This window comes from Ictalurus punctatus, chromosome 28, assembly GCF_001660625.3.
Source record: "Ictalurus punctatus breed USDA103 chromosome 28, Coco_2.0, whole genome shotgun sequence".
Taxonomy (NCBI): Eukaryota; Metazoa; Chordata; class Actinopteri; order Siluriformes; family Ictaluridae; genus Ictalurus; species Ictalurus punctatus.
Genome location: NC_030443.2, coordinates 11,403,313 through 11,429,533, shown reverse-complemented (window position 1 = coordinate 11,429,533; position 26,221 = coordinate 11,403,313). Strand labels below are relative to the sequence as shown.

The window sequence follows — 26,221 nt, the reverse complement described above, 5'->3', positions numbered from 1 at the left end:
TATATATATATATATATATATATATATATATATATACACACACACACACACACACACATACACACACTTGCATTAAAGGTTAGATTCATTCTATCATATTTGCAATGTGAGATTAAGTGGATATTGCTTGATATAGTAAGCTAATAATGGTTATAAGGGAGCAGAACACTTTTGTCTGGAATTTCTGTTTCAGAAGAACTTTGTGTGCTATATACATATGCTTTTGTGTTTGTATGTTCAGTGTACGGACGCTAAGGCCGAGGCACTGTGTGAGGCTTTGCAGACTGTCGTGGGACAGTGGCGAGGCCGTTTCCCCTCCCCCCTTCCGCTGGAGCTCTACATCTCCTCCAACTTCATTGGCCTCTTTGTCGACGAGAAGGTAGCTGAGGTGCTCAAGAGCTTTGCAGCTGACTTTGCCACCGAGGCTACTGCTAAAGCAGGTGAGTGTATTTAACTGTAAAATGTAGATTTTGTTGTTGTGCATCTGCGATAGTTTTAAGTCACCCAGATCATTGAATCTTGAAACTTGTCACATTTGAGGGTCGTCATCAGGTATATTGATGAGTCCATTGATATAAAATATATGTCATAATATTTGACATTTTATATATGCCATAATATATATGACATTTTCCCCCTCTCTTTACCACACAGATGTTCACGTTGAGCCACATAAAAAGCAGCTTCATGTAACTCTGGCCTATCATTTCCCAACCAATCACCTTGCCTCATTGGAAAAGCTGGCTAGGGGGGTGGACGTGTCTCTGGGCTGCGATTGGCTCGCCGTTTTGTTCTCACGGGACATCCGATTTGCCAATCACGAGGTATAACTCTATAACTCCTCCCACACCTGAGGCATTTATTGTAACCTTTATCTGCTATCATGAAGGTGCTTTTAGTTTGTTATCCGTTTCCCTTTTGCTCAGTTCTATCCATAGATCAGCCAGGATAGACTGAAGTGGTTCGCCTTTCCAGTCAGAGTTTAGTTTCAGTCAGATCTGTTTCACATCTTTTGGCAGCCTGCGCCATACATTTATAGCACTTTGATGTCTCAGTATGTCTGTGATAGCTCCAGATGAGACAATACCGTGTTTCTGAAGCTTAACCTCAGAAGCAGCCATTATCGGTATTCAAGCTAGATCTTCATAATAAGAGGCAAGCTATTAGCTGAAAAAGAAAGAGTCATCAGTCTAATATGTACAGTGCTGTGAAAAAGTATTTTGATTTCTTCTGTTTTTGTGTGTATCTCATACTAAATTGTTTCAGAGATTGAAACAAAATCTAAGATAAAACAAAGGCAACCTGAGTAAACAAAAAATACAGTTTTAAATGATAATGTTAGCAAATACAAACTGGGCCTGTGTGAAAATTTATTTGCCCCCGTAGTTACTAATTCCCCAAATCTATGAAACTTCATTCATAATGGAGTTCAGCTGGACTAGACACAAACAGGCCTGATTACCGCAAACCCGGTTCAATCAAATCGACATTTAAATAGAACTTTTTCAACAGCATGAAGTTGGTTAAAAGGTCTTACCCAGTAACACACTATGGCAAAATTTAAAGAAATTCCAAAAATGATGAAGAAATGAAATGAGGAAGAAGGTGATTGAAATACATCAGTCTGGGAAGGGTTACAAAGCTATTTCAAAGGCTCTGGGACTCCAAAGACCCACAACGAGAGCCGTTATCTCCAAATGGAAAAACTCGACATAGTAGTGAACCTTCCCAGAAATGTTTGACCTCCCAAAATTCCACCAAAAGCACAGCAATAACTCATCCAGTAAGACACAAAAGAGGCAAGGACAACATCAACGGAACTACAGGCCCCTGTTGCATCACTGATGTTGTAATATAGCTTCTGCCCATAATGTTCACCCTGTTTAGCGATGACCCATGTGCTCCTTTTTGCCCCACAGACATTGCGGGTGATGTACCCGTACACTCCCCAGAACGAGGATGAACTAGAACTGGTGCCTGGAGACTTCATCTTCATGTCTCCGGTGGAGCAGGGTAGTGCCAGTGAGGGATGGGTTTACGGTACATCTTTGGGCACTGGGCTTTCCGGCCTGCTGCCTGAGAACTACGTCAACCGAGCAGATGAGTGTGACACATGGGTGCTTCATGGGTGAGAGAACCATTTTATGCACTTTCTAGAAAAAATACGAACAGATACAGAGTACTTGTATTTACATAGTTTCTAATTTTTTGACAGGTCCCATTCTTTCCTCAACTGCACCTCCCCAACTGTAAGCATTGGTGCAGTAGGCGGGCTTTTTTTTGATGGACAGCTGGATAGACGTCTCCTTGATGACCAGAGCTCAGTGGAACAACACCCTTTGAGTGTCATAGGTCATCCGATGCAGGTAAGAAACACAAGATTCACCCTCACGGTACACAAAGAAATATAAACAGTCAAATATGTACACTGTAGCATCCCTACTGAGGAGCTCCATAAATCTTTCACATAAATAACTAGCTTACTAACATTAGGAAAAGTTTCTGTCTGAGGCTTTTAAAGACTGACCAAATCATTTAAAGCATTTCCCTTCTTTTTAAGATGTCTGTCTTGGATTTGCACAAATTATTTATAAAAATCTATTGATTTGAATCAAGTTGATTAGGTATCAACCAGTTTACCCTGTCCTAAAACAGTGCAGTCTGAAAAATAAAACCTTTAAAAAATGTCTCTGTTATATAAAATGCCCTTCACTTATAGTACTGTAGAACAGCTAATGTGACTCTTTCCTTCTTCGCTTTTAGATGTTGCAGACCAATAGCCAGTCTCGATTGCCCAAGAGAACACTGTTTGTGTGTCGTCATGGTGAGAGGATGGATGTGGTGTTTGGAAAACATTGGATCACCCAGTGCTTTGATGCCAAAGGTTAGAGTTCAGGGGTCAGGGGATGTTTACATGTTTTCATTTTGCAGATGAGCTTGTCCAGTGTTGACAGTTGCCCTTGCTTTGTTTCTCACATGTGTGTCCCTGTCACCATTTCCTGTCCATATCCTGCTGTGTCTTTCTCTAATTATCCTGTCTTAGGCCTTTGGATCTGTTTGCTTGTCTTCATATACAGTGTATGAGCCTTAGCCAGAGAAGTCGACACAGTTGTAAAGCTGAATTTAACACAGCTTTGTAAGGGCCGAGTCAGTAATGCTCAACTTAGCTTATCTACTTAGTGTTATTACTTTGCTAGCTAGCTTAATAACTACCTTAATAATTAGTTCTAACCAGTATGTGCCAATAGTAGAAACGTAAATTTAAAAAATAGTTTGTACACACATATTGACAGTAAATTGGATCTATTTGCATAATATTTCACTTGCATACAGTACATTTTTTTTTAAAAATGTACATTTTAAGTACATTTTAAGTACATTTTACTTAACAACTAGTCTATTAAAAGTCTTTTATTCCTCTTATACCACAGCAACCAATCGCATTTTATTAATTGAAAAAAAAAAAAAAACCCAACCCAGCATATTGTAGCTTATAGTTGCATCTTGGTGAAACACACACACACACACACACACACACACACACACACACAAAAAAAACAAAACAAAACAGCACAGCTTGTTATATTACAAAGAAACCACAAACTTCCTTGTCCCGAAGACTCTCCCATGGTGGAAAACCATCACAAAGTGCTGAAACTTGTAGACTCCTTCTATAAATGTTAAATAAAAATCTCCTCATAGAAAACTTCACCATATCATCCAATATCTGTTTTTCATTGTAAAACAAATAACATTGTAAAAATCTTTAAAAGTCTGTGATTGGTCTGTTACTATAGAAACAAGAAAGATAATATAAACCTATAATAAGATTTCATAATAACTCTCCAGAGTATTTTATTAGAGTATTTAGCTTCCTGAATTTCATAGCTAACATTACTTGACTGCTAGACTCAAATGAACCTGACCATGTAATATTGTATCTATAACATTAACTTTAAGCTCCACTAGATTTAATTCATTTCTGAGAGACAAAGAAGGAAAAGAAAAGATATACACAGCATTAACCTTGATGAGACAAACTCAGCACTGATCACCTTAAAAGTCTGCACCTAGTACATTGGACACTATTCTGTTCATTGTGCCTGTTTTTAATAACGTACGACCTTGTGTGCAAATGTGTTCCAGGTCGTTATGTCCGATCCAACCTCAATATGCCGGGTAGTCTTCCAGCACGGAGTGGAGGGTACAGGGAGTATGATAAGGACTGTCCTATCACTGTGTTTGGAGCCACGCAGGCTCGATTAGTGGGTCAGTATTATACAGAAACACTCAGTATCAACCTGAAAACACTTTATAATTTCTCACTGCCAATTAGTTTTGTCAAAAACTCTTGAGTAATTGTAATTTGCATGCAGTAGGTGCTCTTTGTAAGACAAAACTATATAATGTAGTATTAATATCAGCATTGTATGCCAGGTGACACAGGTTGCTTGTTCGCTGATCGATGTACCCAATACCTCCTTCTTTCTCTGATCTGGTTAGCTAAACTAACGTTAAATCTTTGTGGTTGCAGCTGCTGTTATTTTAAACTTGGTGTCATTGTCAACCTTTCTTAGTTGCAGCAACATTATTTTTGTGATAAAATACACCCCACCAAGATCACTCAACTAGAAGCGATTAATTACAGTTATAAAGTTTTTACAGTGTAGTGAACAGTAGAGTAAATGTAGTGAGCTTGGTAAAGTAATGTTAATCAGTTTGCCGCTGTAGGCACAGTGCACATTAGGAAGCCATTGACGGCAAAATGCATTTGTGAAGTGAGAGGGAGGTGGAATTAAAGATTGAAATGAATGCCTATTCAAGACGTTTGAAGACATGTACTAAAACATGTAGTTGAGTGACTAAAATTGCTGCAGTTTCTCATCAACTAAAGCTATAATTGTGTAACTAACAGTAATCAAAATACAGTGGTGTATATCTGCATAAATATGACCTAAAACATCCTCAGATGTCCTGAAAGTAGACAAAGAGATTCCAATTAAACAAATGAGACAAAAATATTAGACTTGATCATTTATTTATTAAGGAAAATTATCCCATATTAAAATATTACATATCTGTGCGTGGCAAAAGTATGTTGATTAGCAGTTTAATCTGAAGGTGAAATTAGAGTCTCGTGTTTTCAATCAATGGGATTACAATCAGGTGTGAATGAGCATCCTTTTTTATTTAAAGAACAGGATTTATCAAAGTCTGAGCTTCACAACACATTTTTGTGGAAGTGTATCATGGCATGAACAAAGGAGATTTCTGAGGAGATCAGAAAAAGAGTTCTTGAGAGCTCATCAGGCTGTAAAGGGTTACAAAATCATCTCTAAAGAGTTTGGACTCCACCAATCCACAATCAGACAGATTGTGTACAAAGGGAAGAAATTCAAGACCACTGTTACCCTCCTGTTTTAGGTCATGTTTAGGTAGAAATCTACACATTTCTGAAGGGTTCACAAACTTTCAAGCACCACTATATGACTAAAACTATTATTATTATTATTATTATTATTATTATTATTATTATTATTATTATTATTATCAAAGACTAATACTAAATCCACTCTGTTGAAAAACTGTATGTGTATGTATTCTTTTGCACTATTTAGGAGAGGCCCTGTTTGAGAGTCACACAGTTATTGACTTTGTGTACTGCTCGCCCTCCTTGCGATGTGTTCAGACAGCCCATAATATCCTCCGAGGTACACTTGCCATTATCTCTTTCTCTCTCCATCACTCCCTTTAGCCCTCTGACCTTCACTCACAATGACCAAGCACTTTGGCTATTTCCTCTGTTACTATTTCTCCCCGTTTGCTTTTAAAGGTTCTTATTTTCTACTCACTCACCTCTCTCTCTATTTCTTCTCCCAGGGCTTCAGCAGGATGGGAAGACTAAAATACGGGTCGAACCTGGACTGTTTGAGTGGACCAAATGGGTATCGGGTTCATCCTTACCTGCCTGGATTCCACCTACTGAACTGGCAGCTGCTAACTTAGTTGTGGACACAACCTACAGGTTCTTATTCAGTTCCACAATATTCATTACTGATCATACACTCTGGGGCCAAAAATGGGCCAAAGAAAAAAATGTGCATTACGGTTAAATGACATGAAGTAAATCCAGATTTGTGTATGAATCTTCTTGGAGTGAACGGTATCTTTACCTCTTGGTCAGACGCATGACGATCTCTGAATATCTAATGTGGCCTGGAGTAATGACTGGCGAGCTTTAAGACCGGGTAATACTGAAGTAGATCAGTTCTTTGACTGGATTACTGAGAAGTGGAAGGCATTGTGATAAAGGAGTGTTTTTTGATGTCTGGGTGAAGACTGTATCGTCTCTTGTGCCTAGACCTCATATTCCCATCAGCAAGCTGACTGTGTCAGAGTCGTACGACACTTACATCACCCGCAGTTTCCAAGTGACGCGGGAAATCCTAGCCGAGTGTAAAGCCCTGGGTAAGGAGCACTGCTGGTCTTTTCTGTCTTGGATACAGGACACAATTCATTCAGTCTTCTCGCCGTGTTCTTTGAAAAGCGATGCAAGCAAAGTCAAACCTATTAAATGCTCCATTCAGGAAATATTTCCTATTGTGTGTTCCTAATGTATTACAGGCGAAAGTATAACAGCTAAAGTAACATGAGTGCATAAAGTATATTCTCTAATGACCCGCTTTGAACTGCTTAAGTGGGTGTGTTTTCAGATTTATGTTTTCCATGTGGTTTTGTGAACAGGAAACACAGTGCTGATAGTGGCCCACGCTTCGTCCTTAGAGGCCTGTACACGCCAGATGCAGGGCCTCAGCCCACAGAACGCCAAAGACTTTGTGCAAGTGGTCCGAAAGGTCTGTTACATTTCTCATTTCTAAACACATTTACAACATTTCTCTGTTTTTGTTTATCATTACAAAGAAGCATTTTCTTTAGCAAAATGAAGCATGCCCAATTCATTATTTTAGCCTAGATGTGCTGCTCCTGCAGTCACACTGATTTGTGACCCATACCAGATATCCCACATTGAAAAAACTCCTTTCAGGGAGGTAGCTCCACTGTACACTTTAGTGTAGTCTGGAGTGAAGTTTTTGGACACTACAGCGTTACTGAACTACAGTGGTACACTGAACTAAGAGAGGTCGACTGTAAAGCCTGCCCAGAGATAAAACTGATAGGTCTAGTTAGCCGAAAAAGAGACCAATCAGGATACGCTCTCTGCCATCTCCCGCTATGTCTTGTCACTCGCGCTCTCGTATGTCTCTCCAGAGCCCATCTACTATTAGAAATTCTCTGGTCTCTCTCTAGCTTGCTCTAAAAAATATTGATTCCCGGGATATTGTATATAATTTGCGGGTGTCAGGGAAATGCTATCAATATGTGGGAGACTCCCAGAACTTCTGGGAGAGGTGGGATGTTTGCGATACTACACAGTTAAACAATGTCTACACAATACTGCATGTATCTGTATCTTATACTAAAACTCTTGCGTGTCTCAAACCAGTGTGGTGAGACAGCCTACTGATGGCTTTGAAATCTTATAAATTTCACATGCGCGTTAGTGACCAGTATTCTAGCTAATATGGAGACAAAACAAGTCTCTCTCTCTCTCTCTCTCTCTCTCTCTCTCTCTCTCTCTATCTATCTATCTATCTATATATATATATATATATATATATATATATATATATATATATATATATATATATATATATATATATATATATATATATATATGAGAGAGAGAGACACTATATAATATAATATAATATAATATAATATAATATTTTATTTTTAAAAAATTTGCAGGCCGAACAGATGTATTATGAACTGGGCTCTTTTCCCATTTAGTTTACACAGGTAGCTGAAATTGATTGTTCACTACTTTTTTCTTCTTCTTGCAAAGAGATCAAGTTGGTAAAAATAAACCTGTTCAGGGAAAAAGTTAGAGAAGGCTTATGCAGTTTAAACAGGATTATATTAGGCATTTAGAAATGTTGCATATGTAAAGAATTAAACACTACTGGTCATATAATAATCCGGGGCAGGGCTGTGTGAGGCGTGTGTGTTGCGTTACCACCCTGAAGTTGAGGATTATCTTATACCTGCATGTCCCAAAGTGTTTTATTCTTCTTATAACTCATATATATATTAAAGAACAACATGTTATGCAATTTTTCTGATTACAGTTACATTTAATGTTGTGAAACATCCATGCAACATTCCTTTTGATTTACCCTGATCCTTAATGTACGACTCAAAATCCTAATGCCTGGATATAATTGACTTTTTCCTCCTCTTAATTTGCTATCCCAAGTTCTCTGATTTTCATTTGTTCTCAATTATTGTGATTACTGTTTTGGTTCATTTGAGCTGTCATCTAAAGAAAGCATGCACAAGGTTTAAAGGATAAACTGAACAAGTCGGCTCTGCTCAATTTAAGTAGGTGTAGTTTCTAAGTAACTTTATAATTAAAGTGTACTTTGGCATTGAGATGTGATACAGAGATATATGGTGATCCATTGCCTCCCATGGCATTCACATCTATCCATCCATCCATCCATTTTCTGTACCGCTTATCCAACATCTGGAGGCGCAAGGCAAACCGTGCCCCCATTTCTCACATATATTTTGTACATTTTTATTTCATGTAAGTCTATCCATAATAAAGACTGAATTACATCTAAATTTGGATGATCAATGAAACTGCATGTTTTCTTTATATGAGTACACAAATAAACCAAAGGAATAAAACATGAAAGGATGATGTGATACCTTACCACAAAAAAATGCAGCTGGTCACATGTTACTTTGGAACCGCAAAGCCCTTTATACTGAAAACTTTCCCGTGCTGGAAAATGTACTATTACAATGTGCTGACACTGGAGACTCCTTCCAAAACTGCTAAATATATATATCTCACCCCCCCAAAAAAAACCCATCATCATTTCAACTATACACATTTTAAAATGTGTTTATGGGATAGGCTGCAATACAAATTCCTGTGCGAGTTGTTACTATAGAAATGATAACGGTGTATTACAAAGTATTACAGTGAGCACATTAATTTAAACCTGACCAATAGATATCAGCAGTTCTGTAGGAGAAATCAGACTAGCAAACTTAAAGCATGAAAGCATAAAGCAATTTTTCGCATTATAATAATTATTAAGTGTGGTATAAGTCACTTTATCTTTCTTTGGCTTTGTCAAGCAACATACAAAGAAGCTGGCGCAAGACTGTGTACTGAACCACTAGGAGGCACTGTTGTACCATTTTAGAGACAGTACAAACATGGGAAATGAAAACGCCTGTTACATCAATCAGTTTATTACATGGTGTCTGCAACCAAATGCTGCTTATTTTACTGAAAATTGTGAATGATTTTTATGTAAATCTCAAAGGAAGTTAATCTAATAATATCTAATCTGTCTACAGTCTCATTTAATGTTTCTCCATTCCTCCAGATCCCTTACTTGGGTTTCTGTGCCTGTGAAGAGATGGGCGAGACTGGGGTATGGCAACTTGTGGACCCACCCATCCTCCCACTGACTCATGGGCCCAATCACAGCTTCAACTGGAGGGAAACTCTGCTGCAGGACTGATAGGCTCCACCTTCTTTCGGTTAGCCCGCCTTTTAGCCCTTCTCTCCAAAGGCAGCTGAGAATCACGCTGTCATTCACGCTCTTCTTCCACTCAGTGGCGCTGGTGCACCATTAGATCTTACACAGAGCAAACACAAGCTTGCATACAGCAGCCTCTCTGCTGTACTATACCATTCTGATTCTGTACATCTTTGTGTGTTGCAGCAATGATGTCTGTGTCCATAAATACACTCGTACATTTATGTCATGCCCTTCTTACAGGGCATGTTTACTGCTTGACTGTCATGGATTAGTGTGAAAGTTCAAGGCTGCTGTGTTCATAAAGTAGCTGATGACTTCCACGTGTTTCCCATCTCAGCAAGAGCACGCTAGCTGCATTGAAAGTACATCAACCGACGCTTCCAAGATGGCCACCCTCCTGAACAGCCTTGCACGCCCTCGTAAAACTGATGCAGCAAAGGGAACATGGCCGCCGCCAAACACACTGTGAGAAAAGCAAACATGTTCAGCATTTTGCACCAAGCTTCCAGGCTACTTTTCAAATATCTTGTCAACGGAAATCAAGCACAAGAGACGAAACTCAAGCATGACAATCAGAGATGAAAGAAGCTGACATGTCTTCTCAGACACCGAGTTTGCCTCAGGATGAAGTTGGTATAGGGCTTATTTTAGCAGTTCATCACTTTTGCATGAACAATATGAATAAACCAAGGGTTCTCAAACTTTTTGCAGCCAGGGTCCCCTTTAACTATAAAATACATGTCATGCCTCCTCTGAGTTTAATTCAACTATTCAAATAAGGTTAATTATTTAAAGATATACCTAATATTTTTTGCCTATTTATTACAGCCTTGGTGCTTTCTATTCCTGAAACTTGCCTTTGAGTTATTGACATTTGGTCTAAACCCATTTGATACAAATGACCAGTCAAAGAGGTTAATAGCTATAAGAACTCAATTATAAATATAATGACTTTGATAATAATGGGTTGTGATTTCCATCACTGCAACAAAGTTAAAAATAATAATAAAATCATGGACCCCAGACACCATTTGAGAACCAGTGGTTCAAACAGTCTCGTGAAAAAGTCTGAGTCGACCATCAAGCACTGTTTTGAATTCGTCAACAATTATATTGAAACTGTTTGGGAATTCATCATAAGAAAACCCTGTTCACACATTTACTTCAGTATATAAAGTGATGGACACTACACGGCCAGGAGTATGTGGACCATCACATCCATATGTGGTTCTTCCCCAAACTGTAGCCACAAAGTTGAATTTCCCTTCACTGGAACTAAGGGACCTGTTCCTGCATGACAGTGTTCCTGTGCACAAAGCGAGCTCCATGAAGACAAGGTTGGAGTGGAAGAACTCGAGTAGCCTGCACAAAGTCCTGACCTCAACCTCACTGAACACCTTTGGAACGAGTTGGAATACTGACTGCACCCTGGGCCTCCTCACCCAAAATCAGTGTCTGATCTTACCATTGCCCTTGTGGCTGAACGAACATAAATCCCCACAGCCATGCTCCAAAATCTATTGGCAAACCTTTCCAGAAGAGTGGATGTTATTATAACCACAGGCTAAATCTGCTAAAAGGGTGCAACAAGCACAAATGGGTGTGATGGTCACGTGTCCACATACTTTTGGCCATGTAGTGTATATGAAGCATTCAAACAGTCACTATGTACACCCAGAACACACAGGGTTAATTGTCTCTTAATACCTTAACCTCAGTTTCCTCGATTACTGTTCTCTATACGTTATACTTTATTACACTTACAGCATTCGGTTAATAAGAACCTTTTGATAAGTTATATAACACATAATAACGTAATCCTGTCGGCTAAATATAATTTGAAGTTCTGTTAAAATGTTGAAAGCAATTCTTGGTAACAGAATCAGACTTTTTTTTTTTAACCTCACTATATCATGGAATGGAAATTCTTGATAAGTCCTTTACAAACAACAGGTCATTCAGGAAGCCTTACTTTTTCGGAGAGGAACTTGGAAAGTAGTCCACACAAGTACACGTCTGTACATAGTAGCACACGTCAAACTATTTCATGCTTTTCATTCTCAGATGACAAGCATTTAATTGCATTTATTTATCTATTCATAGCATAACTGCTAAGAATTTTTCTGGTGCTTCATATATAGTATTCTTTTTGCTTTTCACTCAAGCAGAGGAATGAAAGTGTAGCAAATTTAAAACATGCAGTCCCACTGCCCCAACCCAACCCAACCTCATCACCAAATCCCACTGTCCCTTATTTGTGCTATAAACATAAGCCTTTGCAAGTCTTTTTCCTGATCCGTTTGTGTAGTTTTGGGTCTTATGCTAGTTTAATTGTGAACATCAGGTTGACCAACATGCCAAGTCTACACGTTCTATATCACATTTTATGATTTTTAACACAAATTTTGTGAATCTGTTTGATGCTGTACCAAGTATGGACTCAGTTTACTGGATGGTTTTGCATAATTTGTCAAACTAATTTTTATAATCAGAGGCATGCATTTTTATCTTTGTTATTAACCATCCCTCAGTTGTGACGTGAGCCTCAAACTAATTTTTTGTCTTCTAAATGATGTAATGTCTTTTAAATGATGTTCACTTCTTCTTCCCAATTATACAGCTAAGAACTGATTATGTTCACACTTTATTTAAAGTTCTTAAAACTTCCTGCTTCTAGTCGCAGTGACTTGAAATGTTACTCTTTCTGAAGAATTTGCTTCCTGTGAAGCTGTATATGTGAGTTTAATGAAGTATGTTTGAATGTGTGTGTGTGTGTGTGTGTGTGAGAGAGAGAGAGAGAGAGAGAGAGAGAGTGAGAGAGAGAGAGAGAGAGAAAACGAAAGAGAGATTGCTCTACTTGAGATGAAAATGCCACTTGATGAACATACAATGCCAAATTACATAGTGATCGTTCTTCCAAAATGGCTGCATTCACACATCATTCTCATATTGCTGTCGGTTAAAAAGAGGGTTAGAGGAAAAGCTAATGGCTCCTTAATGCTAATAAGTCAACCATGCACTTGATCGTGAGAGAGGATGACTCAGAAATGACTAAGATTCTGAGTAGTATCCCCGGGTTTTACTGCTGTTTTAATACACTCTTGTCAACTTCCCTTCGCAGTCACCCACATCACACGAGTGGAAGCTCAAACTCTCAGTGTTTCCATGAACATATTAACATATTAGCATACTGCAATTGGTGGGCAGTATAACGTACAAATAGACAAATTTGCTTTATAAATTCCCATCTGAAAGCAACAATTCAATGTTAGTTTTAAAAAATTAAATATTATGTAGCCGGGGTATTCGACTAAAGTTTGTAAGGGTCGAGTTACTTACAATTCCTTGATAACTAAAATGCTTACGAAGATAACCAACATGACAAAACAGTAATGACATTTACAATTTAATGCTTATGTATTAATGATTAGATTACCACTTCTGAAACAAGCCATTTCTTCAGCTATCTAATCAAACCAAAGACAGTAAATAAAATGAAACCTGTATGAAAATCTGTGAAAACTCTCCCCTTTTCTTTCCTAATGGCTATAGCCCACTAGCAGGTCTCTGGTCCGATGAGCTACCTTCAGCTAAATAATTTACATAAATGTATGTGATTGGCTACAACACAGGATCCGCTACAGAAGCCATGCTGTTTAGAAAAATAAAGTCACTAAACTATAGCCAAGTGTATCGGTTCTGCTACAGTATTTTTCAAGTATTCAGTTCGGTCTACTAATATATTTCACTGGATATGCGTCCAGATCATGGCCCACCAGTTGATGATCCCTGCTCTAATTTTGCTCATGTAAACAGCTTTACTCAGCTTTTTGTTAACTTGTTAATGTGAAACTTGTGTTTTTCGAAGTGGCCACATAATATTCTTAGCTTAAGTTAATAAACATTCGTAAAAGTGGCAAAGAGAAAGCAGAAAAAGTCGACAAGTGTGGGTTCAAAACAGCAGTGGAACAGGAACTTGGTCCTAAATAAAGCTTCACCTGTTTGGTCACAATTTACTATTTAAATGAAGGAAATTTCAGTGTGACTAGGTTTATAACAGTGCTGAATAAAAACTATAGAATTAAGAAGACAAACTGAAACAAACTTTACTGAATATTTTGACTGGGAAGTGAAAAAATGAGGCGGTTGAACAAAAACATAAGACCACAGATAGGAAGCCTTTGTACAGATGAGTAGTAAGTTGGTAAACCAGTAATGGCAGGAATAACAGATAGCTGATGGTGTCATCAATAACCATGTGAGATCAGTTCGACTGTTGTGTGTAAATCATATATTCATATTCAGTGACATGCTGTTTAAGCTGCTATTGTTACTCACGGTCATTAAAGAGCAGCTTCTGACCATGAGTCCACACGCCAGCTGAAGCATGCATGAAGACACACAGTTCACTCCTTACAGGTAATTTCTTTACTTGAAGTAAGTACACACGAGTACACTGCAAGTTGTGTTCTGTGTAGTTAAATTATTACTTTGATTCTTATGCATTCCAGGGATGTGTTCCAGAAGATTGTTATATTTTGCTGCAAAGGATTATCTCTGTAAAATTCTTTCAGATTATTTTGCAAGTTATCTGCTTAAAAGATATTAACAGTGTTTGAAAAATAAATGTTTTATCACCATGAGATTTGTGAAGTCTTGAGTGGTGTGGGATGAAGTGGGTCTACTGGAGGTTGTAATTGTACTGAATGTGAACTCCATCCATACATCCATTTTCTGTACTGCTTATCCTACACAGGGTTACAGGGGAGCCTGGAGCCTATCCCAGGGAACTCGGGGCACAAGGAGGGAGACCCTATCATGAACTTCAGTGTCAAATGCATTGCTTCTAGTGGTGCCATATAACAATATGATTGTATATACAGAAAAGAACTCATATCTACAGTGTCCTTCACTAATTTTGACACCCTTGGTAAATATGAGCAGAGAAGGCTGTGAAAAATTTACTTTTTTAACGTTTTTGATCTTTTCTTTAAAGACAAAAATACTCTGCTCGCATGGATATCAAACAATTGCAAACGACACAGGTTTATTGAAAAAAATGTCTTTGTTAAATATGGGTGTGCAACAATTGGCACCCCTATGAATTCATATGAGAAAAATATATTTGAAGTATATTCCTATTCACAATATTAAAAATTTTTTTTAGTACACCTGGGTGATTAGAAACAGGAAATTGTTCAACCATAACTTCCTGTTTCACAGGGGTATAAATATGAGGTAACACATAGGCCAAATTCCCTTAGTCATTCATAAGTATGGGTAAGACCAAGGAATATAGCTGTGATGTGTGGTAAAAGGTTCCTGAGCATCACAAAATGGGAAGTGGCTATAAGAAAATAGTAAAAGCATTGAAAATGCCTATTTCCACCATCAGAACAATAATTAAGAAGTTCCAGTCAACCGGAAATGTTATGAATGAACCTGGAATTGGACGCATGTCTGTATTGTCTCAGGGCACTGTGAAGAGGATGTTTCAAGTGGCCAAAAAATCTCCAAGGATCACAGCTGGAGAATTGCAGAAGTTAGTTGCGTCTTGGGGTCAGAAAGTCTCCAAAACTACTATCTGAAGTCACCTACATCACCACAAGTTGTTTGGAAGGGTTTCAAGAAAAAAGCCTCTACTATCATCCAAAAACAAACTCAAGTGTCTTCAGTTTAGCAGACACTACTGGAACTTCAAACTGGGATCAGGTTCTATGGTCAGATGAAACCAAAATAGAGCTTTTTGGCAATAAACACCAGAGGTGGTTTTGGTGCAGACAGGGAGGTAGCCATGGACATTTTGTGAGGATACATGGCATCATGGACTCTATCAAATATAAACAGATATTAAATGAAAACCTGACTGCCTCTGCCAGAAAGCTTAAAATGGACCGTTGGTTGGATCTTCCAGCAGGACAATGATCCAAAACATACATCAAAATCAACACAAAAATGGTTTACTGACCACAGAATCAAGGTCCTACCATGGCCATCCCAGTCCCCTGACTTGAAACCCATAGAAAACCTGTGGGATGAACTGAAGAGGAGAGTCCACCAGCATGGACCTCGAAGTTTGAAGGATCTGGAGAGATTCTGTATGGAGGAATGGTCTCAGATCCCTTGCCATGTATTCTCCAACCTCATCAGGCATTATAGGAGAAGACTCAGAGCTGTTATCTTGGCAAAGGGAGGTATCACAAAGTATTGACTAAAATGGTGCCAATTATTTTTGTGAATTTTTTGAACAAAAGATCAAAAGGTTAAACATTAAAGACAATATTTCACAGACTTCTTTGCTCATATTTACCAAGGTTGCCAATATTAGTGAAGGGCACTGTAGAGGCTTGCCCCTGAGGGGAACCCTTAAAGGTTCTGTGTAGAGGGTTCCAATAAAAAACACAAAACAGCGTGATAGTGGTTATACCATTAATATTGTGATATTGCTGTATACGTAATGGTAAAAATGTGGCATATCCTTTTCAAAACATTGTTTCATCCACCAAACATCTTTGTTTAAAAAAACAAACAAACAAAACATTTACACCAAATACAATTTAGAGTTACCAATCCCTTGAATGATATGTTTCTGGGAGGTGGGATGAAACCGAATAACCCAGAGCAAACCCACACAGACACAAAAGGAACATGTAACATTCCACACAAACTGAAACTGAAGCTCAGAGTCAAACCAGGGATTCTGGAGCTGTGAGGTGGGATCACTGTTTAAAAAGACTGATAGCACAACAGCTTTGGAGTAGCACAACATCCTCCATCAATCACAGTGATGCTAACCAATCACAGGTGTCTGTGAGTTCATGGATGCGAGAGTGTTACTCTGCCATGTGACACAGCATGAGCAGCAGTTTGAAAAGATGTGGTTGGCTGGCTTCACATGTTGGGAGAACGCATGTGATAGCCAACACTGTCTCTGGTTGTTAGTCGTTATATGATTGGGGAGAGCAACTGAGAAAGAAAGGAAGAGAAAGATCTGTTTCTTTCACCTGTCAAATTTAATCATCTACAGAATCCTCAGAAGAAGTGACACACTTGGAATATGCAGAGTTGCCACTAGGTGGCAGTACAAATCCAGCAACGGTGCACTGGCCCATTTTGCTGTATACTATATGTTGGCATGTGCTCCATGCATTTATAGAGAACGTCTGAAAAAATGTTTACATTTAAAAATTTTTAAAGGTACTCGTTTACAGACAGTGTACAGTGTGGAATTTCAGAAAACATATGAGAAAATTTCTGAATATTATAGATATAGACAGATCAGCCATCCATCCATCCATCTTCAACCGCTTACTCCTTTTCAGGGTCGCGGGGGAACCTGGAGCCTATCCCAGGAAGCAGACAGATCAGCCATAACATTCAAATCACCTGCCTAATATTGTGTATGTCCCCCTTGTGTCACCAATACACCTCTGACCCATCGAGGCATGGACAAGACCTCTGAAGGTGTGTTGTGGTATCTGGCATCAAGATGTTAGCGGCAGATCCTTTAAATCCTTAAAAAGTCCTTTAAATCCTTAAAAATTGTGAGGTGGGGCCTCCATGAATCGAACTTGTTTGTCCAGCACAGCCCATAGATGCTAGATCGGATTAAGATCTGGGGAATTTAGAGGCCAATTCAACACCTTGAACTCTTTCTCGTGTTCTTCAAACCATTCCTGAACAATTTTGCAGGGTGCATTATCACCGTTGCCATGACGGGGGGTCTTTCGTCTGTAACGATTTTTAGGTAGGTGGTAGGACCCAAGGTTTCCCAGCAGAACATTGCCCAGAGAATAACACTGCCTCCACTGGCTTGCCTTCTTCCCATAGGGCGTCCTGGTACCATCTCTTCCCCATGTAAGTAATGCACATGCACCTGGCTGTCTACATGATTTAGAAAACATGATTTATCAGATCATTCTTCTATTTCTCCATGGTCCAGTTCTGATGCTCACATGCCCATTGTAGGTGCTTTCGGTGGTGTACAGAGGTCAGTATAGGGCACTCGGACTCTGCAGCTCCATACACAGTTGGGTGGACTGTGTGTTCTGACAGCTTTCTATCATAGCCAGCATTAACTTTTTCAGCAATTTGTTCTACAGCAGCTCATCTGTGGGATCCGACCAGATGGACTACATGAAGCAGTGAGTTTTGGGCAGCCAGTACCCTGTCGCCGGTTCACCGGTGAAACCTTTCACCACTTTTGGTAGGTACTAACCACTGCATACCAGGAACACCCCACAAGGCCGTTTTGGAGATGCTCTGACCCAGTCGTCTAGTCAACACAATTTAGCCCTTGTCATTTGCCCATTTTTCCTGTTTCCAATATATAATTTTTGAAAACTGACTGTTCACTTGTTGTCTAATATATCTAAAACATAGTGGTGCCAGTGTAACGTGATAATCAATGTTATTCACGTCACCTATATGTGGTTTTAATTTTATGCCTGATGGGTGTAGATATACTGTTATCAACATAAGTCCTAAGGTTCCAGATCTGTTTTTAGATGCTTTCTTACAGTATATTCCGCTTTAATAAATAATGTAGGAAACTAAATGTGTAGAAATCTAAAATGTCTGGAGAGTCTGAAAAAGTCTTAAAACTTGTGGATTTTCACGAAGAAAGTGTAAGAACCCAATTTTTAAAAAAAGTTATTTTATTTACTTATTTTAATTTTATTCATTTATTTTTACCTCTATAGCTGATGTACCCTTACTTTTGCTGGCTAAAAGTTGTGTTACAATATTAATAGTGAAAACATTAAAATAATGTTTCTGAATGTGATATCAATTATTTTAAAAAATCCATAAATAACCAAATGAACATGCAAACTGTACTTGTATTTGTAGAGGAAACTGCTGAGTTACGTGTAGAAGTGCAGAAAGTCAAATGCAATAAAATTCAAAGCAGTTCATCCAGCGGCTTTCGTCCAAATCTGTTCCAAAGTCCTCTGGATCCTTTTTAAATAGGTAAGTTTCTGACCTCCAGTGTGAGATTATTTACACTCACTGCCTACGCTTATGCCCCAAACCCCACCGCCCCCCAATCCCTACACACACACACACACGCACACACACGACCCTCTGGAGCAACGACCTGTGAGAGGTCAGGTGGCCTGTGATCTATGAGTTGTGGTCACGCTCTAGATCCTTTCTGTGATCTCACTGGTTCAAGCAAAAGCCACGTTTCCACCACAGGAACTTTCTCCAGGAACTGGGGACTTTTGGAGGTACTCGGTGTGTTTCCACTGCAGGAACCAGGGTCTAAATTAAGTTCTGGGTAAAATATTTTCCCCTCAGAAAGTCACTATTCGGGAGGTGGTACTTTTTCAAAATTCAGGGGTGGGACTTGGGCACTGAACATGCTGATTGGTTGAGTGCACGTAGCATTTTTTTTTCAACTAGCATTTTTAAAAGTCTGTTGCGGTGCGTACAGTAACAGTTGTTTATTGTGATTTGAATCAACACAATGGAGTTTCTTAAAAAATACGACCGTTGGACCGATGAAATACAGCTGATAAAATCCTTTTGCTCAGCAGTACGAGCATTCTGATTTCACTTTACTACCACTGCTTGTCTCTTTTACAGTGTTATCTCGATGACCATTTTAGCAAATACATCACAATTAACAGCAGCACAGCTTGAATCTCCTCCATGCTTGTTGTTGTTGCAGTGTTGTTATCAGATTTCAGAAAATAGTCTGCCGGTTTTTAAATCACGAACCTTTATTCAAAGAAAAAAAAATTCATTCTGTGACCAGTAATCGAACTTGGGCTGCGGCAAGAAGTGCACAGAATCCTAACCACTAGGCCACCCGTGTGATTACAGCAACCTCTTTTGTTACTATTCAAAGGTTTGTGTTCCAATCAGAGCCTGCTATGTGTTCTTATGAGCCAAGCAATCATTTTACATCATTACATCATTAAATTCAGCTTACTTTGTGTCAATAATCAGTTTGATTGTACCATACTTCGAGGCTTCATATCCTCGCCAGGGCTTGTTGCATGCAGTCATACTGTACGTCACCGGACTAATTTGCCTAATCTTCACGTTACATTAGACTGTGATGGAAATGCAGACAACAAAAGTCTGGAGGAACCAAATGGTCCCTTGAAAAAAGTTCCTGGGACCAATTGTTCTGGGTAAACGCGGTGGAAACGCAGCTAAAGATTATCCATCTTACAGCTGTGTGTGTGTATGTGTGTGTATGTGTGTGCTCGTGTGCGTATGATTAAATAAGACTGGAACAGAAAGGGAAATTGACTGAGAGAACTGGTGGGGGTTTGGGAGTTTAGACAGTTAAATCCAAATACCTTCAATATACACATCCATCACATCACATACATATAACATATAACCAAACAAAGTGCAATGTGCAATCTAACAAATACTAAAATTTTTAAAACAACAGTACAATAGGCAACTTTTAAAACAATAGTATAGCAAAGACAAATCCAACAATCATTTCAGTATTGTATAGTTTAGCTGATTCCTGTGGTTGGCAAAATTATTAGATGCCAAATTTAAAACAACGAGCTATTTAGAATGTTTGCCAGAAAGAAGCACATCCTGTGTGCAAACCACAGAATGCAGCAACCGAACATCACCAAGCGTCATTACAACGTCAACTGGCATTGTGTGATATGGTCAGATGAACCCAAAATCTCAAGGAAAAGGACCTGATACCAGCTGATGGCAACATGAATTCTGCTAAGTAGCAAGATATTTCAGCCCAAAACCTAGTTGCCTCTGATAAGAGGTTTAGATTTGATGATTGATAGTGATTTGAACAAGATGATGAGCCAAACATACTTGAGCCAAATCAACACAGAAATGGTTAAAAACACAACAGAAAATCAATATTTTGCAACACTACTGAAAACTGAGACGCCCCCTTGCCTTGCCTTATGTGCTGTTTTGAGGCTGGTGGTGCAGGCGGTCTTGATAATTAGTATAAAACTTGGTTTCCTCTGCCAAGAGGTTCAAACTTGGCTGTACATGTATCAACAATATAATGAACCTAAACAAACAAACAAACATGTTTTGTAATGGTTATCTCAGGCTCCAAATATAAACCCTAATAAAAGGATTGAATTGGAGAGAGAAGTCGAACATGCACAGACCCAGGTATATAAAAAAAGAAGGAAGAGGCTTTGAGTAATTATTCTCACTAGTAGAAGTTTCACTACATGTTAACTGTAGCTGTGTAGGTCATTTTAAAACAGGTGAAGGGTGTCAATATTTCTGGAGTTAAATGTAATTATTGTCATACTGTACATTGCACAGAGAGACATCATCGTTCTCTCTGTGGTTTAATAAATAAACACAGCTAATAAATATTGTATAGACTAGTTGCACAAGCTTTGAATGAACACACTAAAAGAGTGAACAGTACCCTTCCTCCATGTGTTTTGTCTAGGAAATGTTGAATGCTTCAGGGGAGATTGGCTAGTGTTACGTCTAAGAGGAAAAATCTCTTTCTTTTGTTTTCCTGTATTACCTTGGGGGCAACTTTCCTTTCAGAGTAAACAATCACATGTCCATAATTCTACAAAAAAGTATTATTGCTTCTTCTATTTTGCTAAAACACAGACATGGACACACAGAATGTAAGTGCTTTCTTTCCCTCCAATATTCCCTGAACAAGATCTTTTGTGCCGTGGTTTTCTCATGACCTTTAACCTTAAGTATCAGTTGGGTGCCTGTGTGCAGCTTTGAGGTATCCATCGCTTTGTCACATCCCTGATACTTACGTATGCTCATGTATTGTCACGACGGACCGACAGCCGGCGCACATAATAAGAAAGTCGCTCCTTCCCCAACTGCCGCACCGGCACGAAGCGGACAGCCTCGTGCCAAACACACCATCAGCCAGAAGGACCGTCACGGTGGGGCGGGACCGTTGACGCTACACCGGCCGGCGATTGGGGAGTCCGTTGGGGAAATTCCACCACTCAGGCGACGGCGGAGGAGGATAAAACGATGCGCTTCCGGCCGTGCGGAAAAAAAACGGCTAAGAGACAGACTCCGTGCATGCTCTTCAGCGGCATATAGGCACGCCAACATTGAGCACGACGGTATCCTCTCTCAAATCGCTAATCCCTTTCTCTCTCTCTCTTTCTCTCCCCGAAGGTGCGAGTGCGGACGAGACCGCCGGGTGGTGAGATCGCGTTCAACGGTGGATGACGGCACGGGAGACCCACGCACACGTCTCAGGAACCCCGACACGCCCTCGAGAAGGTCACAACGCCAGCCACACCCCCACGAAACCCCTCGCACTCACACACCCTCACCTCCTCACGACAGACAGCACACACACGGACAAATAAAACACCCATTTTGACTGCAACCTGTCTGTTGTGGGTCTGTGCTCCGCCCTCCCCCGGGCTAATTCCCCTACACTGGTGGAGGATGCAGGCATAGAGTACAGACTCGCCTACAAACAAGCACCGTAAAAAAAAAAAATAAAATAAAAAAAAAAAAAAACCCGAGAGAAAAACAAAAAACAAAAAAAAAACCATGGACCCCACACTGAAACACCTGCTGGAGACTAGCATCCAGCAGCAAGCCGTAACACAGCAGCTCGCCGAAAGCCTTCAGGTCGCAACCCAGACGCTGATTGGCCTGAGGACTGAGACCCCTGCCGCCTCCATACCCCTCCCCGACCCGGGACGCGAGATCGGCCGCCTGCTTCCCCCCCTCGCCCCCGAAGAAGATCTTGAGGCGTACTTCGAGGCCTTCGAGGGTATTGCCTGCCGGGAGGGATGGGACCGTGACGACTGGCCTCGCGCCCTCGGCCCACTGCTCACGGGAGAGGCACGGACGGCCTACTATGACCTCGAGCCGGAGGAGGCTGCCGACTACGCGGCAATGAAGGAGGGAGTCCTGGCATGGTGTGGGTGAACCCCCTACCAGGCAGCGACAGAGTTCCATCGCTGGACAGCTGAACACCCTCATCCGGATAACCAAAAGGTGGCTCCGGCCGGATCGGCGTACCGCCGTGGAGGTGGCGGAAAAAGTGGCTGCCGACCGTTTCCTGAGGGCATTACCCCGCACAGAATGCCAGGCCGTAGGGGCGCAAGCACCGACAATGCCCCAGGAGCTCCTAACCGCCCTGGAGCGAACCATGGCCACCCTTGAGCTCGGCCAAGGTGAGCAGCGGCTCCCCGAAGGGGCCCTTTGATGCCCCTGGCCCCCAGTCCGACTGCCAGCCCCGTCCTGGCACCTGGAGGACTCGCCAGAGGTCGCCTGTTCGTGTAACCCCCGTGGACGAGCCCATGCTTACGGAGCCGGAGATGGAACCTGCCCGGCCGCTTTCGAAGCCATGGCTAGTGGCTGCGCCCTCCATTTACAACAGCCGCCGGAGGCCCCCTCCCTGACGGTGTGGGTCGAGGGGAACCCGGTAACCGAACTGTTGAACACCGGGAGCACGGTGACCCTCGCCCGGCCCTCCATTCTACCCAAAGGGCGTTGCCCGGGGGGGTTCTCACCGTAACCTGCGTCCATGGGGACACCCGGGAAGTTCCCGCAGCCGAGGTCCAGATCCGGGGCGAAGCTGGGGCCTGACCCCTCCCGGTGGGCCTGATCCCCAAGCTCCCGGTGCCCCTGCTCCTTGGACGGCACTGGCCTGGATTCCCGATGGGCCCGACAGCCGAGCCCAGAAGGCCGCGGCGACGCACGAAGAGGACCAGGGCCCGGCAGGCCTACCTGGCCCAGGTTGACGGAGACCCCTCCACGGAAGGTAAGGCCCCCCAACCCACTAACCCTCTGTGTTCTGTCTTTCACCAGGTGAACCGGGAGGGGAAGTTCGGACGGGAGCAGAAGGGGGACGACCGCCTGAACCACTGCTGGGCCCAGGTGCGAGTGATAGAGGGGGTTGACCAGAGCCCTGACCCGAGACTCCCTACTTCGTACTTTCTCGTCCAGAGCGGTCTCCTCTATCAGCGGGCCTGCCGCCGAGGGGAGCAGGTGGACCTACTGGTTGTGCCCAAACCAAAGACGCCAACCGTGATGCATCTGGCTCATACCCATCCCCTCGGCGGCCACCTGGGGCCACGAAACACCCTGGAGAAGCTGAGGGATCGCTTTGTGTAGCCCGGGATGGAGGCGGCGGTCCGGGCCTTCTGCCAGCAATGCCTGCAGTGCCAGCACACTGCCCCACGGAGGCCCCCACCGGTGCCCCTTATCCCTCTGCCCATTATCAGCGTCCCGTTCGAGCGAGTGGGCATGGACCTCGTGGGCCCCCTTCCCAAGTCTGCCCGGGGCCATGAGTACATCTTGGTCATGGTTGACTACGCCACCCGGTATCCCGAGGCGGTGCCGCTGCGCAAAGCCACCTCCCAGAACATCGCCAGGGAGCTGGTACTCCTGTTCACTCGGGTGGGGATTCCAAAGGACGTGCTGACCGACCAAGGTACGCCTTTTGTGTCTAAATTAATGGCCAATTTGTGTCGACTGTCACAGGTGAAGCACCTTAAGACGTCAGTCTACCACCCGCAAACCGACGGGCTGGTCGAGAGGTTCAACCAGACACTCAAACGGATGCTGCGCCGGGTGGTGGACGAGGAGGGGAGGAACTGGGACCTCCTCCTCCTCTACGTGGTTTTCGCCGTCCGAGAGTGCCCCCAGGCGTCCACGGGCTTCACCCCCTTTGAGCTCCTGTTCGGGCGGCGCCCGCGGGGACTGTTGGACGTGGCTCGCGAAGCCTGGGAGGAGCAACCGTCCCCCTTCCGCTCAGTCATCGAATATGTGCAGGAGATGCAAGCGAGGATCGACTGGGTAGCTCCAATAGTCCGGGAGCACATGCACGCCGCGCAGGAGGAGCAGCGAAGGGTATACAACCGCCCAGCGCAGCCCCGAGAATTCCAGCCGGGGGATCAGGTCCTCCTGTTAGTGCCCAGCAGCGCCTGTAAGTTTCTGGCCCGGTGGCAAGGCCCAGATACAGTCCTCGAGTGCCGGGGCCCTGTCAACAACCGCCTGCAACAGCCCGGTAAGCGCATGGAGGAGAAGTTCTACCACGTGAACCTGCTAAAGAAGTGGGTAGAACCGGCCCCGGTAGTGTCGGCGTACGCGGCCCGGACCATGGCAGGCGTACCTTGGTCGGTTTGGGGGAGGACCTTACCCCCACCCAGAGACAGGAGCTCACTGAGTTGATAGCCCAATTCTCTGATGTGTTTTCGGCCTCCCCAGGGATGACCCAGCTGGTCCACCACGAGATCAAAACTCCTCCCGGCGTAGTGGTGAGACAAAGGCCCTACCATGTTCCAGAGGCCTGACGCAAAGCCATCGAGGAAGAAATTGGTCAAATGCTGCGGGATCACATCATAGAGGAGTCCAGCAGCCCCTGGTCCAGCCCCATCGTCGTCGTGCTGAAGCCGGACGGGAGCATGCGGCTTTGCAACGACTTCCGGAGGCTGAACCAGGTATTGGAGTTCGACAGCTACCCCCTCCCCTGAGTGGACGACCTCGTCGAGAGACTGGGGAGGGCCCGGTTCATATCTACCTTGGACCTGACCAAGGGCTACTGGCAAGTTGCGCTAGTGCCGGACGCAAGACCCAAGACGGCCTTTAGCACGTCCACTGGCCACTGGCAGTACCGGGTTCTCCCCTTTGGGCTACACGGTGCACCTGCAACATTCCAGAGGTTGATGGACATCCTCCTGCGGCCCCACCGCATGTTTGCAGCTGCCTACCTGGACGACGTAGTCATCCACTCCTCCACATGGGCCGACCACCTGTTTCGTCTAGGGGAGGTCCTGGAGGCGCTCCGGGAGGCCGGCCTGACGGCCCACCCCAAGAAGTGCCACCTAGGGCTGACTGAGGCCCAGTACGTGGGATACCGCATTGGCCGGGGGATGCTGAAGCCACAGACAAAGAAAATCGAGGCTGTAAAGGACTACCCTCGACCAACATCGAAGAAATAGGTACGTGCCTTCTTGGGGTTGGCGGGGTACTACCGGAGGTTCGTGCCTAACTTCTCTGCTGTAGCTTCCCCCCTCTCAGATCTCACAAAGAAGGGCCAGCCAGACCGGGTCAGGTGGTCAGCCGATGCAGAGAGGGCCTTCCAAGCCCTGAAAGGTGCCCTCACCAGCGTGCCGGTACTGCGTAACCCGGACTTTGCCCTCCCATTCACGGTGCACACTGATGCATCCGAGACAGGGCTTGGCGCCGTCCTCTCGCAAACCTTCAACGGAAAAGAATACCCGGTCCTCTATATCAGCCGGAAGTTGTCCCCCGCTGAGAGGAAATACGCAGCCGTCGAGCGAGAGGCCCTGGCGATAAAGTGGGCCATCGAGGAGCTGCAGTACTACCTGGCTGGCCGGCACTTCGTCCTCGTAACGGACCACGCCCCCCTACAGTGGATGGCCAAGGCCAAAGACACAAACGCCTGGGTAACTCACTGGTTCCTCGCCTTACAGGATTTCTCGTTTCAGGTTCAGCACCGGGCGGGGGCCCAACATGGTAATGCAGATGGGCTCTCGCTATGAGACGCACTCTGGGCCTACCACCGAGCGGCAGTAGACTCGGAGCTGAGTGGGGGGTACTGTCGCGACGGACCGACAGCTGGCGCACATAATAAGAAAGTCACTCCTTCC

The 26,221-nt window shown here is 42.9% G+C and overlaps 1 protein-coding gene across 4 annotated transcripts in view; it reads left to right on the top strand.

Annotated features, from left to right (window-relative positions):
• Positions 1-14,269, top strand: part of ubash3ba (ubiquitin associated and SH3 domain containing Ba) — a 54,540-nt gene extending 40,271 nt beyond the window's left edge. The window contains exons 4-15 of one of the 4 annotated variants that reach the window (XM_017459813.3): positions 242-440; positions 655-824; positions 1,920-2,128; positions 2,216-2,366; positions 2,764-2,884; positions 4,147-4,269; positions 5,619-5,711; positions 5,881-6,025; positions 6,362-6,468; positions 6,745-6,854; positions 9,468-9,624; positions 9,964-14,269. In XM_017459813.3, coding sequence (XP_017315302.1) covers positions 242-440; positions 655-824; positions 1,920-2,128; positions 2,216-2,366; positions 2,764-2,884; positions 4,147-4,269; positions 5,619-5,711; positions 5,881-6,025; positions 6,362-6,468; positions 6,745-6,854; positions 9,468-9,605 — 1,566 coding nt within the window. In that variant the 3' untranslated portion in view covers positions 9,606-9,624; positions 9,964-14,269. Of the gene's footprint in view, positions 1-241; positions 441-654; positions 825-1,919; positions 2,129-2,215; positions 2,367-2,763; positions 2,885-4,146; positions 4,270-5,618; positions 5,712-5,880; positions 6,026-6,361; positions 6,469-6,744; positions 6,855-9,467 lie in introns of all 4 variants that reach the window. The other 3 variants (XM_017459812.3, XM_017459811.3, XM_017459809.3) reach the window with 3 other exon arrangements.
• The last annotated feature ends 11,952 nt before the right edge of the window (positions 14,270-26,221 follow it).